The sequence below is a fragment of the Haliaeetus leucocephalus genome, unplaced genomic scaffold, assembly GCF_000737465.1.
Source record: "Haliaeetus leucocephalus isolate CR32 unplaced genomic scaffold, Haliaeetus_leucocephalus-4.0 Scaffold517, whole genome shotgun sequence".
Taxonomy (NCBI): Eukaryota; Metazoa; Chordata; class Aves; order Accipitriformes; family Accipitridae; genus Haliaeetus; species Haliaeetus leucocephalus.
In genome coordinates, this window is record NW_010972953.1 from 8,354,695 (window position 1) to 8,367,221 (window position 12,527).

The 12,527-nt window shown below is 46.6% G+C and overlaps 1 protein-coding gene across 3 annotated transcripts in view; it reads left to right on the forward strand.

The window, feature by feature from the left end:
- Positions 1–7,566, forward strand: part of LUZP1 (leucine zipper protein 1) — a 38,762-nt gene extending 31,196 nt beyond the window's left edge. The window contains exons 3-5 of one of the 3 annotated variants that reach the window (XR_774919.1): positions 4,549–4,713; positions 6,306–6,488; positions 6,608–7,566. Coding sequence is in view for 2 of the 3 variants with exons in the window: in XM_010576286.1 (XP_010574588.1) it covers positions 4,549–4,713; positions 6,306–6,344 (204 nt within the window). In the remaining variant the exon portion in view is untranslated. Of the gene's footprint in view, positions 1–4,548; positions 4,714–6,305 lie in introns of all 3 variants that reach the window. The other 2 variants (XM_010576286.1, XM_010576287.1) reach the window with 2 other exon arrangements.
- The last annotated feature ends 4,961 nt before the right edge of the window (positions 7,567–12,527 follow it).

Consider the following 12,527-nt stretch of genomic DNA (forward strand, 5'->3'; position numbering starts at 1 on the left):
TATGAATAACTATGAAGTAGCATTTCGTCTTGCCAAGATCAGAGAAGACATAGTCACAGCTTATGTAGGACATGGTGTGCTTTTCAGAGTGGCTTTGCATGGCACTGTCAACTTGGAGCAGTAATGAAAAAATGATCGAAATGAGCAGATTTTAATAGGGCAGAGCTGTAGCTCTAATGGCAGCTGTAGAGATATAGCACCTTTTGGTAAGAACTGCACGGTTTCCCCATGTGTAACTAGACCCTGGTCTGGAAATGCTTCCCAGGCATCTCCTAAACAGATGAGTGGTGGCTGGCTACACAGGGCTGCTCCCTTCTTGGTCTGTGTCAATATGCCACCTGAAAAGAAGCAAGAGCCACAGGGATGGCTGTGTTCTTTTCCTATTCCTTTGGCTAGTACCAGTGAGGGGAGTCCCTCAAAGCTGGGCTGACATACGCAGACAGTTGGTCTGGTGAGCTATACTTGCCACAGGAGCTGCAGGTTCCAGCATATTTCAAGCAAGCTCACTCGCACCAAGTGCCCCTCCAGTCCATTAAACCACATACCAGTTCCTGCTGCAGCTCCTGCCTCTGCTCTTTACTTAGAGCTGCTCTAAGCAGCTGCTGCCATTGCCAGTCTCCGGGAGGAGACCAGCTGAGTAATCTGACAGGGCTGGTGGCAGAGGGGACAGATTCATAACCAAATGACTCTGGCATTGACAAAAATGAGGTGGTGAAGATGTGAAAGGAGTTTTACATTTGCAAAACTTCTCTTCCCTTCTCTGGTAATGAGAAGCACAGAAGAATTTACATCATTGCTTTGCTTTGCAGAGAGTCTGTTGCCTGGTGTTACGAAGTGCAGGTTGGCCTTCCAGCTACATTTAGACACTGGAAATACATCTTCTCCCTGGCCAGGGTTACTCGTGGGTCACAGTCAAGTCTGTACTTCTCATTCATGAGTCCAGGCAGAACTGACATGACTGAGGTTGTCCTTTTGCATAATGGCAGCTTATATGCTTGGGAAACAGGAAATCAATCCCTGGGCTTCCCTTTATCCCAGGAGTTTGAATTCACAGCACCCACGACCTTGAGTCTCACAGCTGAAGAGGTCTCCATTTGCAGCTGGGCTCATGTGTGACCAGTCATGGAGCCCTAAAGAGCGAGCACTCACATATTTCTTTCCCATCTTCCCTCTAGCAGTCCACCACCTAGGGCTGAGTGTAGCTCTGCAGTATGTTCTGCGGATGGCCTCAAGGTCACTGTCAGATCAAATTTGCTAGCTATGCAGTGTGCCTACAACAGCAGCTGAAATGTACCTGACAGAGCAATGTGACCTCTGCATGGTCATCCTGGGTATTCCTGATGAATTAGCTGTCTTCCAGCCTTGCCTGCATCTGCAGTGACAAACAGTCAGGAAAGCAACCGTGTGGTTAGTTCATACAGGGCTGTTGAGTATTGAGTTAGGTATCTCTGTGCATCATACTTTGAAATAAAATCACACACACCACATAGTCACAAATCTGAATTCTTGGTCATAAATTAAGTATATTTTTATCTTGTAAATGAGGAGCATGAAGTTACCCCAAAAGACTGCAGATACACAGATATACCAGATGTTATACCAAATTTTATGTATTTGGGCAGGTCAAATTATTGCATATGCCCTTGGAAAAAAACCAAAGTATCTGCCTTTGAAGGGTATCTTCAGGCTTATAATATGCCTCATATCACAAGCAGTCTATTTCTGCTGGGATTTGTGTTTCAGATAAAGTTGTAGCTATTTCTCTGGCAGAAGGCTTGGCACTGATCTGTGCTAACTTTGCATGTTCAGCTCTCCTGTGAAGGCATCACTGTCACCTCTTCCCAGCTCCGCTATCCAAAGTCTGAGATTGCCTTAAGAATCCTGTTTGGGAAACACAGGGTCTGTGCTAGTTTTGCCAAAATACATCTTCCTCTCCTCCATGAAATACTCATGATGTCTGACCATTTGCTGCAGCACAGCAGGAAGCTATAGCAAGCTGGAGGCTCGGCCCCTGCCTCAGCCTGGCCCTCAGGATAGACCCAAACTGAGCACCTGGAAATAATTCTTGCAAGATGCCAAGGCACAAGGTCTAATTTCAGCCTTCCGGTTTTGCACGGCCGATGTAGGCAAATGTCCCTAATGAAGCTACTTGAGGTATCGGCAGCTCTTAACCATACTTGTGCTACAGAAGCAGCAGCTCCTCGGAGCGCTGCTTTGGGAGACCCAGAAAGCAATAGGTGCTGCTGGATGGATGCTACAGCTTGAGGACCAGCTCCCTCTAGTGCTTGCAGCCAGCCTTTCTCGGGCTCCCATAAGGAGCCCTGAGGAGATGCAAGACCTCAAGCAGTCATTCTGTTGGGCTTGTGTTTCAGATAACGAAGTTGGTATTTCTCTGGTGTGATGTTTGCTGAAAATTTGCAATGCCCAAATTAGTCCAAAGCCACTGGCAGGCAGCGAGCAGACAAGCAGGCAGCAATGCAAAATGAATGCACTTAATTAATTTTTCTTGTGGCTGTGACATTAATATGACTGGAGCTGGGCTGTGTGCTGCATGAATTAGGTAAAAACCTAAAGGTAGGCTTTTCTTCAAGTGAAGCTATGCATATCTTCTTATAGTGGGTGGGTCTCATCAAAAAGTCTCCCTGACAGTATCTAGGGATGTCCTGCCTCTCGCCCCTTCTCTGCTTTAGGGACTAATATAAAGTGCATCCATCACCATTTCACCCTTGCTGACTCCACATAAGCTTCTACTTAAGTAGTTATGCTACATTAGTGTTCTCATCTTTCCTTGGACCTTAGTTAACTTTGTCTAAGGGTTCTGTTCTGTTTTGTGCGAATCCTGGGGATCACAGCCTGTTCAGAGCAGCTTCCCAGATGCTTGTCAGTGACTAGCTAATTGTCCTTTGGGGTGCCATGGAGCATGCTGCGCTTCACATGGACCTGGCTCTGGTGCCATACCAGGAGGCACTGGTCTGCATCGCCAACACATCAGGGGTAGCCATCCTGATAGCCCTGGCTCAGCTCTTTACCTACAAAACTCTCTGAGACCAGTGCATTTGGGTTGCTACTCATAAATTCATGCTGCCTGACAGCAGAATGCTCGCTGTCAGGTGCCCAAGGGGATGGAGGTCCTATATGCTCACCCAGGGGCCTTGTCGCTAAAGACAACCACTGTATCAGAAATACAGAGGTGCCTAGCCCTTGCTAAGCTGTCCAGGTCCACCAAGATTACTGCCATTCACTAAATTAAAATTATCACCTCAGTTTTATGAGCAGCCTGGCCCACCATGTTTATCTCTGGCCCATGGTTGGTTGGAGGTCCCTGTGGGACCTGTCCCTGTGTTGTGGCTATTCACCAAGGTGCTGCTGCTGCTCACATCTCACAAGGGGGAGGTCAGGTCCAGTGTTTGCTGGATGTCATCCACAGTGGGGCCAGCTCAGGGCAGATGTTTGCTTATCCAGACCCACCAGATGTCACAGCTTCTTTCTGGGAGGCCATCAAAGCCTGGTGTCCATCTCACAGATGCATTTCTGCCAGGCACAGGGGCTGCTGCCTCTCCCTTCCTGCTATCCCTTTTGCCACAGGGCAGGGACCAAATCTGTTCCACCAGTGCCCACAGCCCTTTCATAGGGCTGTGCACTGCGTTTTTCAGCAAACACAATGTCATCCCCAAAGTGAGCAGAGCTGATAAAGCCTTCAGGAGTACAATGCAGCTGTTGCGCTTTGCCCAGTAGCTCATTACATTATTGCAAGCTCACCATTGTCATGATTTGTTTTGTTTCTGATGTTGACATGATGGTACCTTACAGTGTGCTGGAACTTGTGGATAAGGAGGTTTTTCCAGCCAACGACAGCAACAGCAAAAGCACTGCTGGGGAGCTGGAGGGTGACAGGGACTCCTCACCCTCATGACTCACAGCAGGGTACTGCCTCAGTAAAAGACACAGGTGCCCCAACCAGCCCTAAGGCAGACCGTAGGCATCTGAATCAAAGGGTATGATCCTATAAATGTCTCTGCCAACATTCCAAGAAAACATTAGTGAGTTTAAAAGTGCCATTTAGATGCCTATACCAGGAAAACAGTGTAGGACACTCCCATACCACATCCTCATTGCCAAGAAAATGGGACATTCAGGTTGTTGGCCACCCCCCACCCATGGTAGAACTCAGAGTTAATACTTCTAAGAAACTGCTTCAGTCACTAAACCATGGGATTTTCTGCTGATAGTCCGTCATGGATACAAGCACTCTGGACCCAGCGAGCCATGCAGGTTGAGCACAGATTTGTGCACAGGTCAGTCAGCTGAACAGAAGACTCTGCATCCATAACTTGGATTAAAATTACTGGCTGGTTTAAAAAAAAAAATCTTTATGAAATAGCACATAAGTGAGGACATGTCAGAGCTGGCCTTGTGGCCCAAGTCCCTCCTTGCCAAAGCGACTCAAGCCAGCACCTCGCACTGCAAACCCAGGACCAGGAACCTAGTGCTATTCCAGACCCTTTCATAGTCCTCGAGTCCCAGCCTTCTTTATTTTCCTTTGCACAGGATGAAAGCAAAGATTTTGCGCCCAGTTCCAGAAGAAAACAATATGGCTCTTCTGAGTACCTCTCACAGGTTGACACACCAGGGAAAAGGCCAGCCACCAAGATGGAGCTGCAGGACCCCGAATCCAACCCCCATGCACCACTGGGTCTCCAAGTGGAGGAGCAGGTATGTGAGTTCAAGGGCCATCCAGAAAAGAGAGTTACAAGGCAAGAAGCCAATATCTGAACTGACCTCCCAGCAACATAACTTGGAGAACTTGCCCAAAATGAATGTAAATCTTTTATGAGAAATCCAGTCTTACATTAGCACTGCCCAGAGGTATAGTGTCTACTGTATTGCCTTGGTAAATCATTCTACTCCTTTCCTATACCGGTAAAAAAGTACTACCTTATTTTTCTGTTCTAAAAACCAGTTCTTGTTTCAACTAGCTTTATGGCTAAAAACATTCTCCAGGGAATAAGAGGCACTGCCTCTAGTCATCCTGTGGCACATACTGGACAATCAGGGTTGGAAACAAAAACATTTGGAGAGACAGAATCAGAGCTCTTAACTTACCTGCTTCAGCTGGCTGCTGTAGTACTAGGGTGCTTGTCTGCTGCTACATACCTGCTGCTCTTAAACACATCTTTCTGGACACAGAAAGAAGTGGAAAAAGGCCTATATTATAGTGACTATGAAAAACTTGTATTCTAGCCTTTTCACAGGGGGGTCCCTTCAGAAGAGATAGGGGTCCAGGCAGACTTTAATTCTTAGGAGCACAGCCATGCTTATATCTGTATAAAAGACTTTCTTCCTCTCTTGGCATTCCCTCTTTGCCTGCGCAGCTGCCCAGAGCAAAGTGCATCTTTCCATTTATAGATCACCCACAGCAGGAAATATCTTAAGACCTCAAACCTGTTATCAGTGTATCTTACTGGATGTGCACAGGAGTTGCTGAGTCTTGATGTGAGAGCAGCAGGACTGCCGTGAGGCAGCTGAGAGCCATACATAGTCATGCCTCTTGGTGAAGTTGCACAAAATTAAGAGCCCAGAGGAACGTGGTCCAGGATGAGCTTTGCAGACTGGCATTTAGATAGGTAATGTTTGCAGTAGAGAGTAGTGAACTCACACTGTCCTTGGTAGCTGAAGAAAGGGACATCACAGTGATGCTCTGTGTGGTCACCAAGAGGTGTTACCCACAGTGACATTCATCTGGCCATATGCAGACTCCTGTACCTGAGGCTGTGCTGTGCTTCCTTTGTCTGCACAGACTGGGTCAACAGCAAATAAAAACTTGGGTAAAGTCAGGTCCCTGTACCATACACACCATCATTTGGATCTTCTGTCTTGCCCAGACCTCCACTGACTGTAACAGGAGCCTGAACACCTTGCATATGGAGATGTGCTCTGACATTAGATCAGCTCCATCTCCTCTGTGTTGTCAGGTGGTGTGCATCTCACTTGCAAGATCCACGTGCTGGGTGTGGAAGTGGGTGCAAGGTATGCTACAGTATAAAAAAAGATAATAGACCCTGCCTCTGTGGGGCAGGGCCGGGTCATTCTGTTTTGGGCTTACTCCACTGTAAACTCTGATGGAGCCTGTATCTTCCAAACTGATCCTGCCGCTGCTCTCCTCTGCCCCACCATCGGGATAGGATCCTGATGGGCTTTAGGATGGCCTAAGGGCAATCACAATACTCTTCCCCAGAGCAAAAATGCTGCCAGAGGCAGCTGCCAGTTCTGGTCAGTCTGTGATGCTGTGGGGTTCTCTCTTACAGGGTGCTTTCCATGCCTGCCGGACAACATCTCGGAGATGAGTTGTATTCCTTTCCACTCAATGGACACGCTGCACAGTGGAGCAAGAGGCAGGACAGTACCAAGCTCACAGGCGTCACACCTGTTTGTAACCTCTTGGGAGGCTTCAGCTAGCCTGAAACCAGTTTTCTAATGCGATTTGCAAGGTACAGGAGCTTTACCAGTGAATTCTTTTTCTTCATTGCCGAAGAGGCAGCTGCAGAGACTTTGCTCAGGGGACTCCCACTTCTCATCTCTGTACCTGCAATCTTAATCTTCTCCATAGGATGATAGGTCTGTCTCCGTATGGAAACCTTGACTTGCATAGCCACTCTGAATGATGGTACTCCCTGGACAAGAGAGAACTTCTTGTTAATCACTTGCATTTAGACAAGATCCCAGAAGTATCCTTGTGACTACAGTCCACCAGCCCATGACAGCAGTCCTACACGGCTCCACAACTGAAAGCTTACAGTTCCTAGGGAGAGTTTGCTTTCTCCCAATACACCCTTATTGGCTTGGGTTGTGGTTTCCTCAGTACCTGTGTTGCCAGTACCCTCTGTCTCTAGGCAGGAGGAAACCATTCCCCACTGGTTGCTTACACATAAGAGGGAAAGAGAGCAGAAAATGTTGTTTAGAAGCAGTTTCTTCCCTATTGCTGTCAGTCTCCACAACAAGCTTTGCATGACCTACTGATCACCAGCTGAGATCTTGCACCAAGAACTCATCCACTGAGCCAAACCAACAGCAGTTCACACGGCAGTGAAACTTCCTCTTGACTTGGACTGGGGTGCTTTTTTACCTGAAACTTGATGCCCATCATGCTCTGCAGGCACCAACTCTGCTGCTCATTCTCAGCAGTTGAGCTCTAAAGGAAAAAGAAACAAGTGCTTTTCCTCACAGACAAGCAGAATGTCCTTGATTCCTTCCAAAAACAGGGTGGAGACAGCAGGATTGGACCCTAAGCTGAGCGCCAGTATGGCTATCTAGGCAGCCTCGGTCTGTGCCCCTCTTCAGGACCACCCCATCTACCGTGGCTGGGACCCAGGTATGATCAGAGACTGCTTCAAATACAGAGGTATGTCACCCTGTCAGTGCCCACAGGCCACCGAGTGCAGATGGCATCACTGTCAGGGGAGATACTGCCCGCTGCAGCTCCAAGAGGTGCTCAGATGTTGGAGCAGCATCTGCCTGAAGCAAGGTGATTGCATCTGGCTCACACAGTCAGAGCCCTGCCACTCCTTTACATCCCACCACGCAGCTGCAGAGCTGGCCCACAGTTTTCCTGTCCTGTACACAAACACCACTGACTTCCCCCAGTGCTTTCTTCTGCCTGTTGAAAACAGACGCCCCTCTCTGTGGAGGGACAAGGACAGTGCTGCAGAAGGGAAGAGGTTTGTTTTGGAGGTGCTGTGGGAACAGCTATGACCCAGCAGCTCCCATATCTTGAGTTACACTCCACACTCATTCCCACATCCACCTTCCAGACAAGCAGCTACCACAGTAGTGCGCATGTGACTATCCGTACATGCACATTATACGCTGTATCTCCTCCCTCTCCCTTGGAATTATATGCCTCAATTCTGAGAGGCAAATGAATCAAGAAAACAGAGCCAGTTGGAAAATATCTATGGAAACATTTATATAAAAAAGGAAAGTGTTTCAATGACTTTTTTTTTTTTTTAATAAAGATTGCCTGGAGGAAGGGAAATTTAAAAAAAAAAAAAGGGTTTCCTTTTGCAATTTTTAGATGGTTTCCCAAATTTGTATTTTTAACCCTTCATTTTATTCTTTTATTTTTCATGACGTGTATAAGTGTCAAGTTGCATAACAAGACAAAAAGCTAATGATTTTAAATTAGTATGATGTGGCAGCTCTAATAATCTTAAATTATATTAATATAAATTATATCAGCTGCTATCACCAGTTCATGACATGGCAATATTAGTACAGAATGGGATAAATATATCAAGTATAATAGGAAAAAAATTTTAAACTCAAAATCCAAACTAAAAGTGAAAGAAGCTTAAACTCTGAAGTTAAATTCAGATTTCTGAAGTGCCTCCCCCTGCCCCATGTTTATCAGGAAGTATTGAAAATTAATGCATATTTTGCAATTTGAAACCACAATGGATTTATTTTTTTTTTAAAAAGCCTGTGAAATTGCAATATCCACCCTGAGCACCCTGCTTTGCTCAGAGGTTAACTGTATGGCACGATCACAACTATCACCACCACACAAAAAAAAGATTACTGAGATCGATTGCTTGAATGGCATCATCTTCCCTTACCTCATTGTTCAATCTTCCAGGCTTTCCACAGCTAATAAACAGAATTGCAGCCTGACCAGAAGTGCCACATCTCAGCAGTGCTCTCATGGGGCTGGCTTGCTTGCTAGCCTCTGCCAGCCTCAGGATGCTACGTTCTGACTCTTTGCCCTTATTTTCATGTTAAAGAAAATGTTTCCCTTCAAAACTAAGTATGCTGCCTCAGGTCCTCTTCCATGTGTTGCATAGGAGACGCTGCTGCAAAAAAAACCCTCTGAGGCAGTGTAGCCGTTCTGCAGCAAATGGCCCAAAATGCCTTCTGCAGTACCTGCTTGTTTAACCTGGGAGTTTGCATCTTGGAGGCATCTTAGCATGTACCTGCCTCTTCAGATATCACAGTAATTATTTACCTCTGTTTATATTCCCAAACCTGCTGCTAAGCAGCTTTCCAGCCATATAATATAAACCCAGTTACAATCACTGTGGAAGAACTGCTGCTGACGACTTGCTTGGCATTGCAGTTCAGTCTCTCAGAGAAGCAGCGTATTTAGGAGGGCCTCCCCCCTGCCCTGTGTCACTGCTGGACTTACAGCTTAGTTTTTACAAAGAGCCGGACAGCACATACACCCTGAAGATGAGGATCGCTTTGAGTGTATAGCTTTCCTCCCAGTGATGAGCCCCGTTCTGCTGCAGGACAGCGGTCCACATCCCGCAGGTCACTTGTGTACCCAAACACATCCACCAGCCCTCTCCATCTCATGTTCTTGGCATGGATCCAGCTTAGCATGGTGCTTCCAAAACTCCTTCCAAGGGAACTGGCTTCAGTCCTGGCCAGGAAAGCTCTGCATCCCTACAACACGACATGTTAGGTTAACACAGGCTTCCTTGTACTTACCCACAAAACTCTGGCTTACCCATCAGCTTTTCAACCCCACAGCTCACCCCAGTAATGCAACTCCATGTCTGAAGTGCAAGGGAAAAACCACCAGCAGCAATAGCTGTTGGTTTTCCCCTTCTGTCAGCCAGGACCAGGCTTTTCCTTAGCCATGGGCAACCAGGCAGCTTTACCCTGCTGCTCGGCCAGCTCACAGCATGCAGCAGGAGCCCCAGCTACTGACCCAGCAATACAGCTCTTCTGGCACTGTCTGCTCTCCTCAGATGTTTCTCACAGGTGACGTCTCTTTTTTCAGCTGCCTCAGTGGTTTGTTCAATATTTTACAGCACATACCTTGAACTCTTGCTCTAGACTCAGTCTCACTGCTTGTAAATAATGAACACAGGTGTCACTCAGTAACTGTACACTGGGTTGTTCTTACCACAACCAAGATTAAATCTGAGAAAGAAAACCCTCCTTAAAATTGAAAGGGGCCACGCCCTCTAATCATGAGTGCAATAGGAGCTGATTGTATTATTAAACTTATAGCAATGACTTCAGGAAACACGATGTGTTTTACTCAAATTGCACACTTTTTTTGAACAGCTGTAAAATAGAGTCTATGTGTAAATATTGCCATCACTGAAGAAGTATTTGTAATTTTAGCATATAAATATAACAGGCTTTCCAGTGGGCTTGATGATGCCGTGAGGCTGTGCATCAAGCACTCGGGTAATTCCAAAGTTGTAAATGTATTTGCTGTATAGAGGAAGTGTGTCAGTGCTCACTTCTCCCAAGGAAACGGAGATGCTGGTTCCTTTTGGACAGCCAGTGGCTTTCCCCAGAATGGCTGGCATCAGCCTGAGGGGTCAGCAGCTTGCTGCTTCATGGAGTGGCTTCCTTTGTGTCCAGAAACACCACTGCAGCACGCAGAGCAGTGCCTCTCCAGCTGCTTGGGTGGCATGGAGGGGTGACAGCTTTGCAGTGCAACCACCAGTGCTGTGCATTGTCAAACTGCAGCTCAGGGGACACAGACGAGGAGAGACCCACAGTCCTCCTGCAGATGGTACCTCCAGAAAAGGAAAAGGGCAGGAAGCACAGGGCAGGGTGGCGCACCTTGGTGCTTCAAGAGACACTTGACGAGCATTTCCTAGCTACAGATTGAAGCAATAGGCACGTTGGTGTCATCTGTAATATAGGAGACCTCATCTCTGCCACCCTCGCACATCATTGGAGTGGTCAAAGCACTGCTCCAATGTCAGCCTCCAGTGGACTGCTCTGTATGTGATGAAACGTGAAGCCATTGTTTGCAGATGCCTCTGATGGTCAGTAACCTAAGGACCAAAAGGATCATCTTCCTAGGCTGCCCAGCATGCAGCACAAGCTCCTGCCTTGGGGAAGCAGCACTCCAGGCTGCATGGAATGTATTTTTAAGAGAATAAATCTATTTTTTTGTATTTGCAGACATATATTTGGGCTGGGGCAGCTTAGTTAGTTAGAAGACAAATAATGCAAGAAATCTTTTCATAATCACAGACTCATCCAAGTTAAGCAAATTTTCCAGGGTTACAGTATTGCCTATTTCCCTAAACCAAACTTTGTGTCCAATAGAACTATCAGCACTGTTTCACTCTCTCAAAACTCTCCCTGTCTCAGCATGCTCAGTAGAGGGAAGCCAGCTCTTTCCTCCCCAGGCTGCCCATGCAGTGGATACAGATGGTGCTCACTTCCTTCCAGTTCCACAGTGCTCTTAGTCTGCATGCCAAATGTAAACAGACACTTTATCTGCATGTCTCTCCTGATTCGAACACTGTCAGCTCTACAGTATATAACCAATAAAAACTTCTCTTTTTACATGTTTGTGATGTGGTATTTATAGCTCTGGCTGAATGCCTGCAGAGTGTCCGTTACTCAGAGGTACTGATCTGCCTTGGTGAAGTGCTGAGGCAGCTGCACTCTGCAGCACTGTGTGTTAGTGCTGAGTCTGACTACCTTGTTCTTAGGTTTTTGCCTATATCCAGGCTGATCTCATATATCCATTCCTAGGCTGCATTTAAGATATGGACAGTGCAGACACACGTGGCAAATCAAGTTGAACACAGCCACTCTCCACTTTGGATGACCTGGACTTGGCATTGCTGAGAGCAGGTTGGAGGAAGGGCTTTCCTACAGAGGGAAATGAGCCACCGCTTCATTACATTTCCTTGACTCAGCCAATATAGATTGTAATGGAACCAAGATCCATTGGCCATCTCCTGGAAGAAGCTGGAGGATATAGAGGTCAGTACCAGTGGCAAAGTCTCTTTCACAGTTCCTAACTTTCTGGCACATGCAGGTACAATTAGCACCTACCATATGCAGGACAAGTCCCTGTGACTATAACCATGTCATTTGGAGAGAAGTATGTTGATTTGTAAGGGGCTCTGGGCACCACACTATATTGGAGAAAGCTCTTTTCCTTATATCTGGTTTATTCTGTTTGACTGCAAAACTGGATGCATTTCCAGTAGCTCTATTAAATGGGTTATTAGTTTTGACTGGCATTTTAGGAGCCATCCATAGCTGTCACTTCAGCTGTTCCTCCCTGGGTAGAGCTCTAACTAGAGGTGAAGTCCTACAAAGATTCCTTCTGTTAAATATCTAAGAAAACTGACTTTTGGGTTGGCTGAGACCCCTTTCTATCCCAGTTTACACAGGCAGCTATTGAACATCACTAAAGAGGTGGTTCTTCAGCTCTTAACCATTACTGTAACTACAACACAAATGCTGCTGTGTCTGGCTTGCTAAGGACAGCAGAGATCTGTAAACGTGTAAGTGAAGAGTTACTCCATAGCTTCCACATTTGCTCTAAGTCTCCCCCCTACCAACACCTTAAGCATGTACCACAGGGTGGTTCTTTTCCTTGTTTGTGATTCAAGGCCAGGCTCACCACTCCTATGTCAGGACATTATAGTAGGTGTACTGGACTACTGGCCCACCTACCAAAGCATTGCTGCTTAGCCATGAATCTTGACTCTTTCTGAAGCCGTTTTTAATCTGTTCTTTTTGATCAGTCACATCTACTT